Consider the following 23,710-nt stretch of genomic DNA (forward strand, 5'->3'; position numbering starts at 1 on the left):
CCCCGGCCCACCGGACCCCGGCCGCGGCGCGGAGCAGCCGCGCGCTCCACTTTGCCTTGGGCGCCGAGGCGAGCGCGATGCGCGATCGCCGGTCTTCGCGGGAGAAGAGCGGACTCCCCGCCCCGCATCCCGGGAGGTGCAGGCGCCCCTGGGTGAGAGGGGCGGGCCACGACCCTGGGCGCTGGGTGCTGGAGCGCGGCCCGCTAGCCGCTCGGTCCCCCGGGCTGGAGGAGGAGAGGCTGGGGGAGCCAGGCTTCCCGGGCCAGGTCCCCCGGGACGGGGGCGGGGGGGTGGTCCTGCAAGGAGTTCGCCGGGGCCAGAGAGAGCTAGCGGCCCGGGGGTGAGACCGAACCCCTGGGAAGGAACCAGCATCTCCCGGACTGAGGGCCCACGTCTCTGGGAGAGAGGATCGGGGCTCGCGTCCGGCTCGAGCCGGCCTGCGATCGGAGCAGAGGAGTTGGGCTCCGGGTCTCGAATGGGCGGACTCGATCTCGGAGGGTCATTCCCTTCCAGGGAAAGGTGCTGCGTTGTGAGTTGTTGGGGACCACGGAGAGCTGGGTTAGGTTTGGGGGACTCCGGAGATGCCGGGGATGAGGGACTGATGCTGCGAGCCGACTGCTTTGGATTTTGCTGCTTCGCTTTGTAACTTGCTGAACACCGAAGAGCGGCTTGGAGTTGGTTGTTAGAGCGGGCTTCGGCCCGGGTCTGCGAGTTTGTACACAGGGGACTCGGGGAGGAAGGCGAGGCAGCCAAGAGGGGGCCCGAAAGGGGCCGGGAGCGATTGGAGCGGAGCTAAGTCTTGCACTTTTTGGCAGCTGCGGAGGAACGCTCGACTCCGCCCCCTCTGCGCCCTGTTGCTGAAGCTGCCTCTTTCCTGGCTGCGCGATCTAACCTCGAGTTTTCTTCTTTCTCTCCCCTAGGCTTCTTTTGGAAGTTCGAGCCCAGGTTTGTGGTATTTTCTTACCTCTTCGTTGGGTCACAGAGGGTAAGGGGCCTCAAACATCTCTTGCTGAAGGATTTCTGCACCATTTATCCTGCGTTTTTTTTCCCATCATTGGTTTTTAACAGTTTCAGTGTACATTTGTTGTTTGAGGAAGGAGCGGTTATATTCTTTTTTCCTTGTATGTTAAAAAAGAAACTTAAGCTGCTGACAGATAAGTGTTCTTTTAAGTAATAATAGCTTTAGTTCCTACATCTCTTTGGCCCCCAGGACCGGATCAGTGCAACTTTCCACCAACTTTATCAATCTAGGTTTTAATTTTGGTTTCTTGGAAGAACTTTGTTCTTGTCAGTTCTTGTCAGCACTTTGGGGCAACTTAGGTTATTGGCCATAAGTCCCCATTTTCTCTTGTCTGTTATTTCATAGTTGAGCAATTTCTATAAATTGAATTAAAGTTGAAAATGAAGAGTTAAATAAATCTATCTTTAAAAAAAACCAGATCTTTTAAATGTGGCACAGAAAAGTGGTGATAAAAGGATTTTTGAGCTTAGATAACCTTAGATTATCCCGTACCCTTTTTCCTAAGCCTTTTGAGGTCAGAAAGCCTTGTCGGAATCTGAAAAAGTCAAAGGGATTCTCTCCCCTGAGCTCTGCACATGAGCGTGGTATGGAGTTTGTGAGGCCCCTGAAGCATTGTCCTCAGCGGGACCCTTCCCCTTGTGCCAAAATATAAGGTTTTCCTTGTTTCAGTTTTTCATTCCCTTTTCAGCTCCACTTTTGTCTCCCACTTTTTCCTCTCATAAACTAGTCCACTTCCTTTATTTGACAGTAGGGGAGACTTTTAATTACTGTCTGTACCAAGAGTCACCAGCTTAGTAGTGGAACATGGATGTGCTCAGTCTTTCATTGCAACACGTTGCCTTAGAATGAACAGTCCATTTTCTTGTATTACTTTTTTGTATTTAGTCAACTTTCAGGGTCTGTCCTATCATTTAAAATATTGAAAATATTAATATTTAATAATCATTTAACAGTATTAAAAAGTATTATAAAATAACACCAAATAGAATTTATAGTCATTTAAAAAATAACCTTGTACATCCAAAATTTGTTTTAAAAAGTGTTACTAATTTTGAAACAAACATTTCTCTGGTTATGACTGACTCCGGGGAAAGAATATTTATGTACATGATGCCAGACATCTGGATGATAATGGACTTTTTCCATTTTGCATCACTCTGCTTTTAAGAAGCTGCAATCTAAAAATCCAAAAGGCAGTGTTGTTTTGATGTCTAAGTAGACATGGGAAGCCTGTTTTTAATCATTTTGCCAGTTTTTAAAGAGAATTTTAGAGTTGGAAGAGACTATGAGGCCATTTCAGCCAACCCTGTGTATTTTACAAATGAAAACCTGGCACTAGACCCAGAAAGTTTGAATGTCTGGCTTCAGGTCCCAGAATGTTAAGGACAAAGCCAGGAATAGCCCCTCAGGCCCTCCTCTTTCATCCCACTGTGTCATACTGTATAGGTTTCCAAGATTTCCGCAAAAAGAAATTTGTAGCGGTGCATGTTCTGTTAAGTCCTGTAGATGTTGTATTATTTTGGGGACTAATTACTAGAGTTCCCAGAACTCAGAATTGAAAACACTGAATTGTATCGGTAGTTTTTCTGTAGTGAAAAAAATTCTGGCTTCCTGCCGTGTTTTGGTAATGTTCTCACACTGTGTTTAAAGTTTAAATTTTAAAATATTAAAAAACTCAACTAAAAACCAGTCAAATTTTTTTGGGGGCGCGGGGAAGAAATTGTATTGGGGATTCTACAGGCAGGGACAGTACACACCACTTTGTCACAGCCTGGCTCATAAACGCGGCCTCCGGAGCCTTCAAGGTAGTAGTGGACTACCGCAGATTAGACCCCGGTGCTGCCCTTGGCTCCTGCAGTAAGTGGTACGGCCAGCACCAGGGTAGTAGCTCACACATTCTGTGTTGAATGTGTTCCTGTCTACTTCTTTCCCCACTTCCACCTTTTCTGATTTTACTTTCCTCCCCTGATTTGAGAAGTACTGGTCTAATTGAAGTAGATACTAAAGTAAAATAAGTGGAGAAAATCCTATTTTTCATACATTTTATTTCATTCTCAGGATTATAGATTGTATTTGTTTTGGCTTTTTAAATATTTTATTGACTTCATATTTGCTATTAAAAACTATTACAATTTTATAAACAAGTGTGCATTGACCAAAACAACTTGCAGTGGGATCTGTCTTCTAAAACCTTTGGATATGACTTTCTTTTTTCTTTCATGTGATCCCAAGAACTTTTTAGTAATCCAATGCAAAGCATAGACTTGCTGTTTAATGCCTGTCTGATTAATGCTAGGAGTTTGAAATACTGTTACAGATATGTAAAGTAATGGCTTTTAAAGACTGAATTTCTGCATAGTTGCTCAGAAGTTTGTATTTGTCTTGTAAGTCAAATCTCACTGAGTTTTGTGTTTTCATTTGAAGGTAAGAATTTAAGTACAGTTAATGTTCTCTTTGTCAGAGTATTAGCTGTAGAGAGTAGCAGATTCTTGTGATGGCTTCCATTCATGGAAATGTAATCCTTCTGACATCTTGCTATTACTTTTAAACAAATGTATTTAACTAATAAGCAAGTATGACTGCTTTCCCATTAGAACATTTATTTAAGACCACGCCATTTAAATCACTTTGCTGCTCTTACAAGCGTTGCTGCTCATGGACTAGGGCCTTGTAAAAGTGTTTGTAAATTATTGTGCCTTGTTCTTTTGCTGATTTAGATACCTTTTGAGAACCATGAGGTCTTACATTATAACCTGTAAAATATGTAGTAAATTCATTTAATAAAACCCACATGTAAACATTAAAAGGAACTGGCAGAAGAACAAATTTTTATTTTCTTTTATAAATAGCCTTGTGAGTATGTAAAGTGATTCAGTTTGTTTCATTCTAGTTGGGTCTTTGTCTTCTGAGGATCATGATTTTGACCCCACTGCTGAGATGTTAGTTCATGATTATGATGACGAGAGAACTCTTGAAGAAGAAGAAATGATGGATGAGGGTAAAAACTTCAGTTCTGAAATTGAAGACTTAGAAAAGGTAAAGGATTTTATTTAGTTTTTTAATGCACACTTTTGGTAAGGGTTTTGAAATTCTGTTGTAAATTATTTTTCAGTCTACTTGAAATAAGAATAAGGTATGCATCTATATTTTTCAACCTCATTGTATAGAATGTCACATATTTTCTCATTATTTTGAGAGTAGCCTCATAAGTACATTTACATTTAATTTTTTAAAAATTATATCTGTTAACTTGATTTTAAATTTACACCAGCATAGTGAAGTAGGTATACCTGGTCTTCTTATAGATTAAAAAAAAACAGAAATATAAACAACTTTTGATCTTAAACTTAGTTCTGAATTCTAGCTCAGCCCTCTCTTCATTATATCCTACCACCATTCTGCTGAGGGTCAAACTTAAGTTTAACTAAATGCTATAGTAAATACAGGGAGAAGTCTTTTTTCCTTCAAGATAACTTAGAGTTGGTAGTGTAATAAAACTGGTAAGATTTTGCTGTATTTTCAAATGTAAATTAGTAAGAGCCCTTCCTGTCCACTCCAGTCATCTTTTCGAAGTTTGCAGGATTGAGTCCAGTTTATAACTTTTTAAACCCAAAGTCAATATAAATTCAAGTGAACTATATTTTAAGCCTATATTTATACTAGGACCGTAGAGAGAGGTCTCCATAGGGTTTCACTGAAAAACTGTAGGCTTATAGAATAACAAAAGCTTTCAAGAGTAATACTGAATGCTAATCCTTTGAGTTCTCATACCTCTTTTTTTTTTTTTTTGAAGAAAGCAAAGCATGTTCTTATGTAATCTCTGCCGACTATCCTTCTGAGGCAGGGTTGGGGTATTGTATTTCTAACCTCTGTGTTAATACACAAGGAAACAGAAGGCAGATTCTGTAGGGCCCAGACCCCAAGCTTGCTCCCAAGGCCTAAATTTTCTAAATACATCCATTCATTTGGCTAATTAACCAGCATGATTGTCGCTAGGTTTATTCATTTAGAAAAGTATTTCCTGTAAAAACCAAACAGATTTAGAAATACAAAGCTAATTGCTATGAAATACGCAAGTGGTAGAGAAGTCTATTGCCTGATGTTCTTTTCAAGGGAATGATAAAGCGGCCAAGAGTGTCATGCCCTTCCTTGTGTGTCTTTATCCAGGCAATCCCTTTCTGTTTCTTATGAGGGGGCAGCTTAGACTGAGAATTATAGTCCAGCTGACATTATCACTAAGCCAAGGTCTGTAGTACATCTTAGGATTGCAAAAGTAGGAGATTTGACAGTGTTCGTGAACTCTAGGAGCTTAGAGTTTAATGTGGGGTGACAAATGGGAACATGATTTTTAGCATGAAATTCAGCTATGAAAGAGGGAAACTCAGGTATGGAAGGAAGGGTATATATATTTTGCGAGAGAGAATTTAGCCGGGTGTACAAGTTCAGGGAAACCTTGTTGTAAGATAATGCTTTTTTCCTATAGTGTAAGAAGTGTCCCCCCTTCTGCACTGCTGCAGCCCCAGCAGCATCATGCCTGCAAATCTCAGCACAGCCCTAAGAGATACAAGCACCCAGCCACACACCATCCCTGGATTTCTAGCCTACAGAAGCCAAAATGCAGGCTATCCCCCGACACCTGTCCTCAACAGGCTTGAATCCAAGATGTGACCTCGAACATCCCCAGCAGTGACACTGCTCTCGGCATGAGACAGAAGTCCTACCTGGTTTCCTAGTACATCTTCCTTATGACATGTTTGTCATGGAGAGGCAGTCTAGTTACAACGTGATGTAGGAAAATTGTTTGGCAGAAATGCCTTGAGACTGCATTTTAGCCCTGCAAATAGCTGTTTGTCAGTAAAATAGAAACTAAAGTTAATTTACTCTGTTAACTACTGCTTGAGTGCGAATGATCTGTGAGATGTTTATAGGGCAGTAAGGTTTTATTTTTCAGACTAGGTTTTATTCTTCCAGAGATCATAGCTATACCTGCTTTTGCTGGAGTTTGGCAGGTTTCAAAAGGAAATTGAGCTGGGTGGGCGGCACTGACCTGTAACCCCTGCTACTTGGGAGGCTGAGATGGGAAGCTCAGCTGAGCCAGGAAGGTTGAGATCAGTGTGAAGTAACAGAGCAAGACCCTGTCTTGGAAAAAATGGATATTAAGAAGAAGGAAAATACAAAAAACAACAGTGAAGAGTTAATAATTTAGCTATTCATTTTATCTAGTAAATGCTGGTGATTAAATCTTTGTTTTATCATATGTATTGCGGAATTCATACATTCAGAATTATAGGATTTTAAATGTTTCAGCTCTCTGTATGCATGTGGACATTTTTTGCTTCTTGGCAAAATACAAGAGATCTTTAAATAAATTCAACAGCAGACCCAGTCACTGTGTCTCCATGCATAGGGTTAACCTTTCCCTCATTGAGCATTGGACCAGGGGAGCTGTTTCTACAAGTGACGAGCTGCCCTCCTCCACTGATCTGTGGTTCTTATCTATAGTAAAGCATATCTCTGTAGATCAGGTCTCTGTGCTCTGCTGATGTTTAAGGAAACTTGAAAAGGGATTTTTAAAAACAGCAAGAGGCACAAATACAAGGAGTAAGGACCAATAAAGTTCTACAAGTTTTATATTGATTAGTTCTATACAATGTAAAATAATGTGTTAAAGTTTACTATTGAAACAATAATTTAGAGACGTTAACAGTCCTAAGGACATGGTGTTAATATTCATTTTCAAAAATTATGAATGAATGAATTTTCATGCTCGTAGCAAATAAATTTGGTTGATCTTTGACTATAAATATGCCCTGCTTTTGGTTTTTTTGTTCATTTGTTTTTTGTGGGTTTTTTTGTCTTTTTGGCCTCACTCTGCAGTTCAGGTTGGCTTTGAGCTCACTTGTAGCGCAGGCTGGTCTCAAATTTGCAATGATCCTCCTGCCTTAGCCTCCTGAGTGCTGGGATTACAGGCATGCCTCACCATGCCCGGTGATTGCCCTGTGTTTTAGTGCTTGCAAATTTTTAGTATAGCCTGTAGTATGGAAAATACGACAAGAAGTACAAAATCAGTTTTCTTATAGTAGTTCTTGGGGCAGGTAGTATATAGATTATATGACTATATTTTAGTTATTATAGACTATATTTTAGTTAAATATACTATAATGAAGTCATATCTTCATTCTTTTTTTTTTGTTACTGCTTTTTGAGAGCTTTTAATAGTCCTAAATATAGATTTAGAATTTTTGAGAAGTTTTACCATTCTGTTACTAGTATAGATTCCCCCTGATGTTTAAAGTTTTGAAAAAATTTCAGAAAAGCAAAATTACAAAGTAAAAAAAAAAAAAATCTCCTTTTCTACCACTTAGACTTTAGGTGCTTTAAAAATTTTTTCTTTTTAAATACTGTTTTGAGAGGTATCAGCCATTTCATATTAGTTACTAAAATTGATTGGTACCTCACATAACTTCGTCTAACCTGTCCAGCAATGTCTTCTGGTATATCAGGTGGGTATTGCCACTATTTCTGTGGCTCACAGGTCTCCATGATTGTTGGAGATTTATGTTGATTTAGAAATAGCGTAATGGAGCGCGTCCTGGTTTCTCATATGTGAGGGTTTGCATCATAGGATCAAGGAAATAGTGGTATTTTCCTTTTTACAGATAAAAGAAATGGAGGTGAGAAGGATTAGGTGATTTGCCCAAGGTAGTGGTTAGCAATTAGTGTGTCCTCTGCCTCTAAATCTACTCTTCCTAATGTAGACCCTTTGACTTAAAAAGCAGTTTACTTGTAAGTGTGACTAGGATGAACTCTGTCCCTTAAAATTAAATAGGTTCGACAAAATGCCCAAGGAAAAGAAGAAATCCCTGTACCTGCATGGCTGGGGAGGGCTTGACTCAAACTTGTAAGTTAATCTAGCGACCATAGATCTTCAAACACCTTGAGGTTTACTAATTTAATTTTTAAAAAATTATTTTCATGCTTCAAAGGACTGAGCACATTATAAATAGGCTCTAATAGAAAGCTCATTTATAAAATTTTTCAGAAACTGGGCTCACCTTTTCCAGTTTTGCTTTGAAAGTTTTAGTACCGATAATTTTGTGTTTTGGCGCTATTCCCTCCCTCCAACTTAACCTTTATATATTTTCCCTCCTATCCCAGAATTATCAGCAGTATTCCAGGCTAGCTTTCAGATTTCCAGCTCTTGGCCTCAGTTTATTCTTCCACTTAAAATAAATAAATAAAAAGAACTCAACGTAGAAGCCCTCTTTTGTATTTCCCACATTTGGAGGAGATTGTCCCTTGGCCCTGTGTTGTCCTTAGTCTTTCTCTGATAGCCATGTTTCACAGACATATTCCTGTTTTCTCCCCTCCCATTCACTTTTTAGCTTGGCTTCTTCCACTTCTTTTTTTTTTTTTTTTTTTTTTTTTGGTTTTTCTCTGGAACCGGGAACCGAACTCATGACCTTGCGCTTGCCAGGCAGGCGCTTTGCCACTGAGCTAAATCCCCAGCCCCTTCTTCCACTTCTTCACGTCCGCCTCATTGACTCCCTCACACCAGTACTTCCGGATTGCCAAGTGCTAAGAATTCTTGTCAGTCTTTATCTCACTTGAGTTTTCTTTGATATTTGACTCAAGTGGCCGTTCCTAATTTTTCTACACTTCTTTTTCCTTAGCTCACATAATCCAAGAATCCATAATTCTACTTCTCTTCTCAGACGACTCCTTCTCTTACATATGGGCATTTTTTTCTTTGCCCACATTTTAATTGATGATATTCTCCAGTTTAGCCACTCTGCTTGTTCTCAGTGATATCACTGAAGCCTGCTGCTTCATCTCTCTGCTTCAGCTTTCACCTTAAACTCATCATTGCTATCATAACCTCATTCATGTATGATTTTATTTTGTGTTTCTTTATTATAATGGTGCCATAGTTATCTAACTTCCCGGGCCAGAAATATCACCGTTTAGATTACTGTGTTGCTTTCATTCCCTCTTATCAAGCCAAGAAAGTAATTCTTTTCCCTGAATTTTGCAGAAGTAATTTTCTGTCATTTCTCTTAGAATGTTATGCAAATCATGTTTAAAATTTTGTAGACATACCCTATAGGATAATATGGGTGAAAGTTCTAATAAAAGATAGACCCCCTTTTTCCTCTCTGCCCTCTCTGTGGGTGAGCTCATCAACTCCTGTGGCTTTAAATATCATCTAGATGCTAATGAATGCCAGATTTATATCTTTAGCCCAGCCGAATTCTCTGAGCTCCAGGCTGCTGGCCAACTTGACTTTTCTGCTTGAATGTCTTGTGGTTCTCTCAAACTTAACTTGGGTCCTCTGCAGAACTCTTCATTTTTTTCCTTCAAAAACTTGCTTTAGTCTTTACTATCCCACTAACCGTTACCACCGTTGAGGCAATTGCTCAAACAGAAATCTGCAGAGCTGTCCTTCCCTCTCGCAACTGGTAACCCATTTGATGCCAGCCTAGAGTGGAATATCCTATCCATTCACTTCTCTCCATGTCTGTATCACTGTCCTGAACCAGCAAGAAACTTAGGTGCTCTCCTTATCTCTACATGCCCGCTCACCAGCTTTTCTTCATGCAGCTGCCCAGTAATTTAAGAAGAAATAATGTTATGCCATTCCCTTCTCACAGTTTGCCAATGGCTTCTCATTACCCTGGGAATAAAGTTTGAGTTCTTTTCTCTGGCCTCGAGGACCTCTGCAGTGTGTTTCTGCCTTTTGCCTTTCATTTCTTGAGCCATTCTTCATTCTACTCAGTGTTCTTTGCCAGTCAGCTTAGTGGGAAACCATTTTCAGGCTTCACTGTGTCTTCTTTGCTTGGAATGCTTTCTACAAGACTGGCCATGTCTCAGAATTCAGTCTCAGCTGAAGATCGTGTCATGTCTTTCCCTGCTCTCCTGTGAAAGTAATGCCCCGACATTACTCTGTATCTCAGAGTCCTTTGTGTTTGCTTTGTGCTCAGCTTAACTGGCAGTTCTGTATTTGTGTATTGTCAGCACCTCCCAGATTATAAGCTATAAGCTGTAGGAGGGCAAGGCCTGTGTTTTATATTCGAGCTGGTTTGAGTGCTCAGTCATTGTCCCTGATGTGAGACCACACTCTTGGGACGCAGACCTTATCTGTCAAAATCCTCTTCTTCAAGACTTAGATCAGTGCTCACCCTCTGTATGTACCTTCCTGTTGCATAGCATTTATCCTGGGGTGTGGGTTTCCCTTCGCTCTACAGAAAAATTCAGAGCTCAAATTCCAGAACTGGTCATTGCAGCCATTACATTGTATTATAGTCGTTTACTTAGCAGTTTCTCTCACTAGCACTAAATTCCTTGAAAGCAAGGATTTTTCTGTGAATTTCTGTATCCCTAGCCAGTAATCCTCAGAAAAGTATCTAGAAGTCAACAAGTGATAGCAGTGTGGACCATCATAATAACAAGTAAAATACTGAGTGGATAGTAAGTGAAAATTGTCGTCTTCTCAGCTCAGAAGGATTCTGTTTTGAAGCCTTGGGGAAATGCTGTTGGCAGGTGGTTAGCAAAGGCTGCAGCCCACATACCTCTGTGGTATAACTGGTATGAATCAAAGGGACTAGGCCACTGCAGAGACTATAAATTGAATTCTGGTCACCTTTGAGGGATTCTTTGATTTGGGAAAAGTTAATCAGTCCACAGAGATTTACCCTTGTTGTGAGTGAACTGTCTGTCCTACCACCCAGCTCATTTTGTGCTGACTCTTAAGTTCCTAAAGCTATTTTTTTTATTGATTTTAGTCCCACGCTGAAAGAATTTTGAGTGATGCGATTGTTACAGTCATTAGAAGGACTACTGCTACTGCAGATTTATGAATTAGCACTTCATCATGTGCTTCGTTCTGAGTTCATTTACCGTGCTCCTTTCTCCAGTTAGGCACAGAGATATATAAGTTTTATATCTGCAAAGGCGAAGGCCAGACTTTTAGGGACCCTCAGGGTCCTGTGGGCCTGGTGAGCACTCAGAAGATCTCTAGGAGTCTCAGCTCAGTTTGTCAGCAGTGTGGGCATATTTTATACTCTATTTCAGTATGTGCATGCTTTTTGTTTCATGAATTTAGGTATTTTGTCTTAAAGGGAAATTGAACCCATAAACAAGCTTTAAATACCTTTCCATTGATGGTAAAAAATTGTAAAAACCGTTTAAAAATTAACTAGTTTATGCATATATTGTTTAGAAGTTACTTATTTGAAAATTATAAATAGTTGCATTCACTTTAGTAATTCAGTTAAAATCTGTTTTAAAGGTGATGCACCACGTGTATTCAGATGGATTAGCTGGGGTGAAACAGTGGCTGGGTGTCAGTATGAGGCATGGCATAGGCGCCCCTAGCAGTAACACAGCATCACTAAAGCAGAGTACGCAGTTTATTAGAGCAGTGCTGTCAGTAGGAACTTGGGGACCTGGGATTTGAACCCAGAGATAAGTTTTAGTTTTCTCTCCTGTAAGGATGAAATAATACAATCTTTATAAGATTGTTGTGGAAAGAAAAGAATAAACTGGCATAAAATCTATGTAAGAGTGAGAATATAAAAGGATAACTGTACTTTGAACATTAATATATTAATATTGCTGGTGGTCGTAAATGTTCAGCCAAGGTTTCCTATTAGATGTCTTCTAACATGAAGAATAAGCAAAGAGGTTAACTGTTACTGAATTGCAAGAAAGCAAGCTACAAATTACATGAAGTTATTACTTGATTGGTTAATTGGAATATCTTAGGGCAGATGATTATACGGATCTTCACCAAAGCACATGTCTGGGGAATTTTAAAACTTACGATGTTATTAGGCTTTTGTTAGTATATCAAACACAGTTCTAGGGCTGGGGATTTAGCTCAGCAGCACAGCACCTGCCTGGCAAGCGCAAGGTTGTGAGTTCAATTCCTGGTACCAGAAAAACAAACAAACAAACAAACAAACACAGTTCTAGGACTTTAGATCTATTTCCTGACAATAATGCAAAAAGAAAAGCTAAAACTTGGCTTTGATTGATACTGCTGTTTTGGTCATACGACTTATGAACTTACGGGCATTGCAGTTTACCTAAAGTTCAGTCTTATGACAGCTGCTGAGTTCTTGTTTGTGCTTGGCTTGAATAGGAAGGCAACATGCCTCTAGAAGATTTATTGGCATTCTATGGCTATGAATCTACAATTCCAGCGGTTACAAATTCCAGTGCAAATAGTTCCCCAAGTGAACTTGCAGATGAACTACCAGATATGACACTAGACAAAGTAAGTACATGAATTTTGAAGAAAAATTTGGGAACCATTACCATTGACAATTTTTATTATAGCTTTCTTTTATTTAAGACATTTTATAATCCTAAAATGTAAACTTGCTATTGACCCATTGCTTTCCATGACTGGTTTAAGCATTGATTGGCATGGATCCCACTATTTATTTAAGGGTAGTAGTGGCTTTGGAATATTTTGCATGCCTGAATATTCTGTATTTTTTCCTTTTTCCTTTGTAAACACATTGTATCTAAATTTAGAATTTTGCCTTAACTTTTTTTTTTTTTTTTTTTTTGGTTTTTCTCCGGTACCGGGAACTGAACTCACGACCTTGCGCTTGCCAGGCAGGCGCTTTGCCGCTGAGCTAAATCCCCAGCCCCTTGCCTTAACTTTTGATCTGTGAATACAAATGGTTGATGAATAAATACCCTTGAAGCCTTCGAGGCTTGCTGGCTTAGGTGTGGAGTGGTTCTGTTTTCTGGGTTTTAGAAAGGAGAGTGGCCACAGCACCGGGACCACTGTGACGAGTCCCTAGTGTAGGCTGCTTGTGGAGAGACCCACTCTGTGCTGAGGAGAACCTATACAACCTGGGCTCTGGTAAGGGATCCCAGGAAAGCTCTCCTTGCCTCTCATATCTCAGGCAGGGAGAGGAATCCACATCTTACAGCCTCTTCCTGTGAGTTATATTGTTCCTACTTTTCAGTAAATGTCATATTGATGTACCACAGACCTTAATCTCCATAATCATTCATAATTGAGTGCTTACTGTCTACCAGGCATAAAATTGATGGCACTAATACAGAAAATGATTCAATCTTGCTTTTTTTAAAACTGTATTACCTGTCAGAGTTGTACATGAGTTTGTCTTATTTAAATTGTTGGAAGAGTGGAGCTTGGGTGCCATTTTAAAATTTTCTTTGTTGGCAGAAAGTGAACATAGTTTAACCACTTAGAAATCACATGTTTTTGTTTTTGTTTGTTCATCTCTTTGGGAGACAGAGTCTCTGTGTTGCCTAGGCTGGCCATGAATGCCTGGGCTGTGGTGATTCTCCTGCCTCAGCCTTCCTCAGTAGCTAGAAGTACAGGCGTATACTGCCAGTGTCCTGCTAGAAGTTAGCCTATTTTTGTAAATGCACAGAAGTTAGCTACAGCTTCAGATAAATTCTGTGTGCAGATAAATTGTTTGTTACAAGTGAATAATTGTATTTGTGTTATTCTTATTAACAGTATGGTATTAAACATAATTAAATGTTAAACGCTATTAAATTTGTACTTGAGATACAGAATTTCAGATTTTCTCTTCAAAACTAAGAAGACATCAATCAGTTCTTAATTATATATTATGCATTATAAAAATAAAGGGACTTTTCTAAATGAGATGTACTTACTTCTAACTGTAGCACTGCTTTCTCCCAGGAGGAAATAGCAAAAGACCTATTGTCAGGCGATGATGAGGAAACTCAGTCTTCTGCGGATGATCTGACGCCGTCTGTGACTTCTCATGAAACTTCCGACTTCTTCCCTAGGCCTTTACGATGTAAGAAACCAACCATTACTGATTAGTAGTGGCAGTGATACTATGTCTCAAGTACATGTTGTTCAAGTCAGTAGTTTATCTTAGAATATTCTGAGTGATGTGTATAGTTTATTTTTGTTTGTGTTTTTTTGTTTTTTTTCCAGCACCAGGAGTCTAACTCATGAACTCGCGCTTGCCAGACAGGCACTGTGCCGCTGAGCTAAATCCCCAGCCCCCAATGTGTGTAGTTTAAATAAAGTACTATTACAACCTGAACAAAATTAAAACCTTTTAATTGGGATAGAGGTGAACGAATGCATTGTTTAAAGTGAAGTATTCTCTTCGTTTGCAAGTCACATATTTTCTTTCCTAAGGCTCATCTGTGCTCGTTTAGTGCAGCCATGAAATCCTATAGACTTTCCTTGGGCTTCTGCTAAAAGGCCCTTGCTCTCCTGATTTTGAAAATTTATCAGTGCTCAAAAAGTATTTTTATTTTTTCTTCTTTTAGCTCTAGCTATTACCCTTAGTATTTATTAATAACATATAAAAGATTTTGGACTGAAGTAAGTGTTTATATGCACTCTCATTTATTTTTTGGAGGGTGTTTTATGGTAGGAAAGACTATTTAGTTAACAGGTTAAAATAAACATGCTTATGAGTATGTACCTAGAAAGCCACTTTGATGGACTTAATGCTGTCTCTTTGTGTATGTTTTCTGCTGGATTAATCTAATCGTAATTTTAGTCCTTTGCTCTCTTTTTGAGATGGTCACAGTAGCTTCCTGTTACCTCCCAAAGTAGAGGTACACTAAAAATTATAAGGATAGTATATACTTCACTAGAGTTTTCAGTGTCTTTTTGACTGCTGTCAATTGTGAAAATATTGTAGGTTTAGTGTACTTGTTTATGCTGATCTAATTTATTCAACAAGTTTTTGTAAAATACAGTATAGCAGGCTTTCTCCTATGTCCTGCAAAATTCAGCAATAAAAATCTTTTATATTTTCTTCTTTTAAGCAAATACTACATGTGATGGTGATAAGGAATCTGAGGTTGAAGATGTTGAGACAGATGGTGGTAACTCACCTGAAGATTTAAGGAAGGTAAGTTGAATTATCCTCAGAATCTACTAGACCATTTAGACTAATATACCTTACATTTATAAAGTGATTTATGATAATTTTATTGTTGCAGGATAAAGTTTCTGTTGCCTTACAAAAACCAATGAATGATTTGGGACCTTTTTTAGCTTTTTTTTTAATATGTTTTTATTTCTGAATTTTCTTGTAGGAAATAATGATTGGTTTACAATATCAGGCAGAGATTCCCCCTTATCTTGGAGAGTATGATAGTAGTGAGAAAGGTAAGAGAAGCTTTTGCTTTTGATACTGTTTAGTAGGCCAAACTACCACTCACTGTGTTTATTTAAATATCTGATTATATACCGTGGCATGTAAAGATAGATTTGAGATAAGAGGAGCTTCCAGAGTCAGCATATTTAGACCTGACTTAGGAAAAATGTATCAGAAGGAACCATAAGAGCAAGAGTCCCTCGCACACACCCAGTGCTTCTCAGTGAGTGTGCCCAAGGCCTGTTCAAACAGTGCAAACCCACATGTGGGGCCGCCGCTGGCTTGTGTCCTGCTTTGGCAGAAGGGCATAGGTCTCCTCACCTGAGGTGGCAAGGATGTTACAGATGTAATCTTGTGGATAGAAAGTCTTAAATAGAAAGGAGAATGGGAGACATTCTCTTGCCCCAGTCCTGAAACAACCAGAGGTGGGATGTAAGGATTCTGCTGCTTTTGCTGTACACCCCCACTTGTGTGAAGTGTTTGCCCTCACATTTTGGTAGGTTGGTAATGTAGTTCGGAAAGTATGGAGGGAATAAAGTGGTAGAAAATAAAAATACCGGCCTACTTTCCTAGCTGACCTTGGGAACCAAATAGATTTGGAGTACTTGGGTGGACATTTAGTCTTCCCCAGTGAGTTAATTCAGTCCTGTGAAGTCACAAGGGCAAAAGCCACACAGCCAAGTCCTTTTTTCTTCCTTTGCACCTTACTAGGTCATCCCTATTAAAAGGAGGAAGGACTTTCTACCCAGGGGTCTGAAATAAGTACCTTGGCAGCCACTAGCCACAACATTTTCCTAAACTGCTTTCAGACTGACGGAGGACAGTTGTTCCAGGGGCAGCATGGAAAGCTGGTGATTTGGAACATCAACCTCTTGCTCCCCCACCCACCCAAATGCCACACATCCCCGGAGCCAGGTGCCTGCGCAGCAGTCATACACCCTTAAGTCAGACATAGAGGAAGTAATATTTTCCCCTTTTATAGAAGGTTCTAGAAACTTCTGTAAAAAGTCTTCAGCAGGCCGTGGTGGTGCATGTTTGTAATCCCAGCACTTAGGAGGCTGAGACAGGAGGATCACTGTGAGTTTGAGGCCGTTCTGAGCTACATAAGTGAGTTCAAGGCCAGCCTGAACTACATGGTGAAACCCTATCTCAAAAAAAAAAGTTAGTCTTCATACTTCATAGCCATACTTTCATTTTTAACTTTCTTGGTAACTAGAAATAGTAGTGTCTGTTTTATGAAGTTGTGAATGTAAAACACTTATTATCCTCCTGGTATATAGTGAGCATAATAAATTGTTTTCATTAGCTGTATTTACTAAGTATATACTTGAATAAATTCCACTTGCAGCACTAAGATAAATACTTGGGTCGTCATACTGCTTTATTGTGCAAAGTAGAAACTTTGGGCAAGGTTCATAGGGTGGATTGATAAATTATAAACCCTATTTCAGTGACATTTTATTCATTGTCACTAAGAGATTATAGATGGTTAATTTTCTTAACTGCTTCCCTTTTTTTTAGAAACCTCCCTACGGAGATTTGATTAATGTGCTTCCTCCTCTAAGTAAAAATTCTCTTTATGGGAGGAAATCAGTAAAGAAAAAATATTTCTTTGGTTTCTTGTTATTGTCTGATAGTTTGTTACTTAATTTTGTTCATTTGTTTTGTTTGTGGTTTTAATCTGGAGATTTCATAGAGCCATTTAGGAAATGCAAGAGAAAATTCCAGTGAGGTTATTAAAAAAAATTCAACGGGTCATTTTTACCTTTTCAGTAGAGGAAGATAAGATACCAAAATGGAGTTTTGCTTAAGACTTTTCTAGGCGTGGAAAGCCTCTTACTGACCCGTTCTTTAATCCAACCACTGAAATAGCACCTTCCTCTGGCCACTGACTTTGGATAATAAAGTGTTTTTAAAAAATCCTTTTGTGCTAGTAAAGGGTGTACTCACCTAACAGGCTCATTACTGATGTCCTCAGAGCTGGTTGCTTAGCCCAGTGGATAGCCTATTGAGGAAGCAGAAGAATGGGTTATGTACATTTTTTAATGTGTTCACTATTTTCATGGAGCTAATGGAATTTTCTTTATTAGTATATGAAAACGAAGACCAGTTACTTTGGCGTCCTGATGTGGTTCTGGAGAGCAAAGTTAAGGAGTATCTTGTTGAGACATCATTAAGAACTGGAAATGAAAAAGTAATGGATAAGACGTCTGCAGGAATGCACACAAGGGACAATGAACAGGTACACTCACTTCTGTTGGAACAGTGGCTGTCTTTATTTCTCATGTTTGATTCAGTCATTTCTTACATGAGAATTGGATATCTTTTTCTGATAGATATTTTAAATTTTAATTTTCAAAATACTGGTTCCTAAAAAGTAATTCTGAGACCTTGAGGTAATCACCTTATTTGTGTCTTCTTTTTAAATACATATGCACATATCTTAAATACCATTTTATATCCTTTTAATCATTTAATCTTAGATATCTCATTCTTGATGACTATGTAAGGTGTGATCAAAATATATGGGGAATGTTTGAATTAAAAAATGTATTACAGTGAAAGGCATTGTTGTTAATCCTCTATTACCCCTTACTTTGCCCTGTTATTATTGCCATGTTCTGAAGCAGTGCTGGAAGTCCTATTTTGTGAGTGTCTTTGTGAGATGTGATAAAAATATAGTGAATGCTGTGGAGTGCCAGCTGTTCTAGTTTGTGTCTGGATGTCCCCCCAAAGCCTCATGCACGCATAGGTGAGGCTTTTTGGAACTGGCTGGATCTAAGGTGCCCCATCTTGGGTGTGGGTGGCACTACCCAAAGGGCAGTAGCCTGGAAGCAATAAAAGGGACAGAAAGCAGGCAGGTCTGCTGCTGCTTTGCTGCCTTCTGCCTGCCAAGAAAAGTTTCTCCTTTATGATTCCCCTCTGCCATGCTACCCTGCCTTGGAGCCAGCTGACTATGAACTGAAACCTCCACAAACAGTGAGCCGAAATAAAACTTTCTTCTTCTAACTTTGGGTGTTGGGTATTGCCTCAGCAGTGAGAAAAGTGACTAAAGACAGATTTTGCTACACAGAGTGGATACTATATGTACTGTTTCTGCAAAAACTGTCATCCATGGACTCAGAAAATGCCTTGTCCACCATTATGGAATTCTATACAGCATTGCCTCTGACCACGGAACACATTTTACAGCCAAAGAAGTGAGGCAGTGGGCTCATGGCTGATAGAATTCACTGCTCCTACCATGTTCCTCACCATCCAGAAGCAGCTGGATTGATAGAAAGGTGGAACGATCTTTTGAACACACAATTATGGTGGCAGCTGGGTGGCAGTAGCTTGCAGGGGTGGGGCAAGGTTCTTCCAAAGGCTCATTATGCTTTGAATCAATGTCCACTGTTCGATACTGTGTCTCCTGTAGCCAAGATTCATGGGTCTCAGGAATCAAGGAGTGGAGGCAGTGGGAGTGGTGCCACTCAACATTACCCCTAGTGATCCACTAGCAAAATTTCTCCTTGCTGTTCCCTCAACTTCATGCTCTATGGGTTAGAAGTCTTAGTTCCAGAGTGGGGAAGAAGCACAACAGTAATACCACTGACCTGGAAGGTAAAATGTCCTCATTGTCATTTTGATCTCATCATTCCTCTTGAGTAAAGAAGCTAAAAAGGGAGTCACAGTGTTGGCAGGTCTGAATGACCCAGACTGGCAAGGAAAAATTGGACTATTACTTCACAGTGAAGGAAAACAAGAATACATTTGGAGTGCAAGAGATCTTTTAGAGTGCCTCCTTATATTACCATGCCCTTTTAGTAAACTCAGTGCAAAACTACAACATCCCAGTCCAGGCAGAATGAAAAATGGGCCAAAACCTTCAGGGATAAACATTTGGGTCACTCTTCTCCTGGTACCAAAATCTATTTTAGTTACTTTTCTCATTGCTGAGACAAAATACCTGACAGCCAAAGTTAAAGGAGGAAAGTTTTATTTTGGTTTATAGTGTGTAGAGGTTTCATAGTTGGCTGGCTCCAAGGCAAGGTGGCTTGACAGAGGGGCATCACAGAGGAGAAGCTACTCTTGGCAGACAGAAGGTAGCAAAAGCAACAGAACTCCTTTCTGTCTCTTTTATCCCATCCAGGCTACCCGCCTTTTGGGTAGTGCCCCCCCCACCCAGGGTGGGGCACCCTTAATCCCAGCATCACACACGCTAGATCCACCCAGCTCCTAAAAACCCCACCTATGGGTGCATGGGGCTTTGTGGGGGACATCTACATACAAACCTAACACCATCCAGTGGAAATGCAGGCTCATAAAAACATCTTTTCATCCACCTCATTCACCAGATCTGGCATCAAGGGACTTCTGGCTCTTCCCCAAAGTCAAAATAACTATGAAAGTTAAATGTTTTTATTTGATTCAGGACATCAAGGCAGCCACAACAGCACAACTAAAGATAGAAAGGTGGAAAGAAGACTTTCAGAACTGCTTCAGATAGTGGCAGAAACATTGGGAGAAAAGCATTAAGAATGAGGGGTGGTATTTTGAGGGATATTAATGTCAATATGTCTTTTATTGTAATTCATTTTTAAAAAGTTAAGTATTCACTATATTATATCTACTATGCTATTTTGTACTTTCAATATCTTTTATTTAAACATTCTCTTTAGTTAGTCTTTCAGATTTCATGATAAAGATATTCTTTGAATTATTCTTAAATTTTATTCAGGAGCTTATTAAAAGGTATTATGTTTAGACTGTAAATTTGACTTAGGAGCATTTGCTTAGCCCTGTGTGCCTGTAGATGTAGAAACTTTCCTGATGATGTGTGGGATGAGAAGGTGGGAATATTGATCCCTTAGTGTTTTTTGAATGCCCTTTGTTTTATCCCTGTGACATAATTTTTCCTCTTTTGAACCTTTTTCACTCATATATATATCCAGCCTAGGTGTTCTGACTAGTTAGTACCTAGAAATAAGTAAACTCAAACTTGAATTTGTAAGTAATATAAGGAAGTCATACTAGCTTCAAAGTAGTTTTTTCAGCTGTTAAAAAGACACCCCATTGGCATTTTGTGCTGATAGTTTATTAAGTCTGTAGATTGATTTTGGAAGAATTTGCACCATTAAGACATTAGGCTTTTCAGTCCAGGAATTATCTGACTCCATTTATTTGACTTTTTTAATCATTCAAATATTTTTGGTTTTTTGAACATTCCATCATCATAGCTAACTCCATTATCTTCTATGTATGTGTACATGTATTTAATGCTGTCATAAGCAAGATCTCTATTATAGTTCTATATTTATGAATTTAAATTTACTGTATCTTAAGCTATTGAAATGTACTTTGATTTTTCAGTTGTTTCTCTTAGGTTTTCTAGTTTTTCTAAATTAATATTTTAATTAATTGATGTCCTAATTATATACATTTGTGAAGTGGTTTTCTAACTCAGAGACATTGGGCAGCAGTAGTGATGTGGGGCCTTCATTTTTTTTTTTTTTTTTTTTTTTTTTTTTTTTTCCTTTTGTTTTTTGGTTTTTCTCCGGTACCAGGAACCGAACTCACAACCTTGTGCTTGCCAGGCAGGCGCTTTGCCGCTGAGCTAAATCCCCAGCCCCTGGGCCTCCATTTGATGGAAGTAACACATCTAGGGTTTTAGCGTGGAGAATAGCAATTCCCTTCTCTTAACATGGACTCTCTTTATCATAGTAAATCAGTATCTATTTCTGTTACTGTCTTGTTTTTTTATTAGAAATGAATATTCATTTAGTAATTGGGTACTTTCTTAGCAGCTGTTGAGGTGATCATTTCTAAATGTAATCTATTGATGTATTAAAAGTTTTTTTTCTAATACCGAGCCACTCTCACTTTTTGAAACTTACTTGAGAATGTTGATTATTATTTAGCTTTCGATTGAACTTTGTCTGTTATTATTGATAATTCCAAACAGATTTATAGGGAGGGAGTCTAACGGAAATAAATGATAGTTCATAGTGGATGGAAATAATTGAGCCCATTATAAACCCCTGTCACTGAAGTCTCAGTCTTTTTATTCAGGCATGCTACTTTTCTCATTTATTAAAAGATCGAAAATGACATCAAGAGGCAGACACATAATTCTGATTCTTCCTAATTGGAAACAAATCTAAAATAGGGGAATTGCCCAGCAGTTGAGAACAAGAGTCAAGAGTGACTCTTGAGGTACTGGGTCAGTTGGCAGGATGGGTATATAGACTCGGGGTCTGAGCAAACGTGTCTTCAGATGTCATGATGTTAATAGCATTTCAGACAGTGTTTGTCAAGACTGTTACTCCTGTTTCTTTTTGTTCTTTTTTCTTTTTTCTTTTTTTTTTGGATCTCACTATACAGCTTAGACTGGCTTTGAACTCACTTACGTAGCCCATGCTGGCCTCGAACTCGCAACAATCCTCCTGTCTCGGCAGGAGTGCTGGGATTACAGGCATGCACCACCACGCGCAGCCCTTAGTCCTATTTCTTAAAATACTTTTAGATATGAACTGTTGATAATTTTTATTGAATTTTTTTCCCTTCTCTTGTAGGCATTATATGAGCTTCTTAAGTGTAACCACAACATAAAGGAAGCAATTGAAAGGTACTGCTGCAGTGGAAAGGCATCTCAAGGTGAGAAACACTTGAATTTGTGAGAGGGAGATGATAGAATGTCACTTGGGATCAGAATAAACAAAGCATTGTGAGGGATGGAGCAGTTGTTTAACACTTTTATAAAAATTGGTTCATCTTCCTAGCAAACATTAGTTTTTCTTTTTCTCGCCCTCTGTTTTTAGACACACCAGAACTTGTTCAAACATAAATTAATTGCCCTGTCACCCGCTCTTTCTTGAAGAAAGTTACAGAACAAAGCAGACCTCGCAGGTGACAGTACATCCAAAGTGACTAAAAGAACGATTTTACGGTTTCATTGAAAAAAATTGTTCTTTTTTAAAAAAGCAGACAGGAAATGGCAAAGAGAATGAAGATTGAAAGAAACATATATAATCCATTGAACTTACTTATTGTGAGAAATACATTTTTAATAATCATATAACACAACTTTTATAGTGCTAAGATTTTATAATGCACATTAAGGAAAATAGTTAACTTATTTCAGTATTTTTTTTGTCATAAATGGATTGCATGTAACATAGCTTTTATTAAGTACATATGAGGTAAAAATAATTCTTAGTAGTATTCTATAAATGGGTTGGGAAAATACAGAAGCTGAAAATAGTATGTTAAAATTTGTAGGCTGAGATAGTCTGTTGAAAAAGTACCTTTGTTCAAGCTGCTGGCTTGAAAATATTATTTTAAGCTGTCAGAAAACTTTCAGAAACTAAATACTGGTTTTTCTATACTTAAAATTATTTTTTGCCTTTATTATAGATTACTGTTAATCACTTTAAGGATAAGACCCCCAATATCACTGAATGAGAGGATTCAGAAATAAACCTAGTCTTTGCGAAAACCTTCCAGGTCTCTTCAACTAGGTTTTTACCTGATCAGCATTAAGATCTGCTGGCAAATTTAATATTTTGAGAGTATGGACTTTTCCTTTTGTAGTTCCACAGTATAGCAGTTGCCTACTATCTTTAAGTAAATATGTGTGGATTATACCTCATGGTCTGTAAAGGACTTACAGTGGTGATGATGTAAGACAAAAATAAGGCTTTTCTCATTCCATAAATAAAATGGCTGTCTTTTCTCTAATTTAAAAACATATGTTCATTGTTGGGAAAAATTAGAAAATAAGCTGAAATTATTAAATTCTTAACTTATAATGCTAAGGAAAAAATTGTTTGTATTTTTTATTCTACAGAGCCCATCAAAAAAATGTATACACACTTCAGGAAAAGAAAAGCTTGTATAAATATTTTAATGCTAAATTTATTGATACATCATGAGGTGTTCAATACAAGTTACTTTTGGCCTCAGCAGTTACAAGAGGTCCTCAGAGTAGTGGCCATGACCTCCAGATGTTGGGTAACCTGGGTCATTGAGATTGCTGCACATTTTCAGTGTCTTCTCTTAGAGCCAGGAGAGTAGTGCGTTTGCTGAGATACGTGACATCCTCCATCATCTTATGAGGGTAACAGCATTTGTAGAAAAAAATTATCACCCTGTTTTTTCTTTTCCTTTAAGTGTGGACATTTTATTGGTGGACTCTGTATTTTAGTAGTATGCATACTTTCGGTAATCTTACTTGAGGTCTCCTATGTGCAGAACTTGAGTATGGTGTATGTCTATGTGAGAATTGTTAAAGAGCGAGTTTATGGCCTTTTACAGGGAAAATATACTGAAAATAAACTCGTGATTCACTAGAAGAGCTTTGAGGCCAATTAATTTCTTTAAAAAATTTTTTTCAGAAGGAATGACTGCATGGACAGAAGAAGAATGCCGAAGTTTTGAACATGCACTCATGCTTTATGGGAAAGATTTTCATCTTATACAGAAAAATAAGGCAAGTTACATAAATTAGTACTGAGAAGTTATTATGAATTACATTAAATTAACAGCTAATTTATAAATTATT

The 23,710-nt window shown here is 38.6% G+C and overlaps 1 protein-coding gene across 1 annotated transcript in view; it reads left to right on the forward strand.

The window, feature by feature from the left end:
* Positions 1–920: 920 nt before the first annotated feature.
* Positions 921–23,710, forward strand: part of Mier3 (mesoderm induction early response 1, family member 3) — a gene marked incomplete at its 5' end in the record, with an annotated part of 30,310 nt that continues 7,520 nt past the window's right edge. Inside the window, 9 exon segments of the mRNA XM_005392681.2 lie at positions 921–945; positions 3,912–4,057; positions 12,165–12,299; positions 13,719–13,839; positions 14,834–14,919; positions 15,107–15,179; positions 17,259–17,410; positions 21,723–21,804; positions 23,544–23,638. Of these exon segments, the coding sequence (XP_005392738.2) occupies positions 921–945; positions 3,912–4,057; positions 12,165–12,299; positions 13,719–13,839; positions 14,834–14,919; positions 15,107–15,179; positions 17,259–17,410; positions 21,723–21,804; positions 23,544–23,638 (915 nt within the window).

This window comes from Chinchilla lanigera, unplaced genomic scaffold (assembly GCF_000276665.1).
Source record: "Chinchilla lanigera isolate Chin_1 unplaced genomic scaffold, ChiLan1.0 scaffold00045, whole genome shotgun sequence".
Taxonomy (NCBI): Eukaryota; Metazoa; Chordata; class Mammalia; order Rodentia; family Chinchillidae; genus Chinchilla; species Chinchilla lanigera.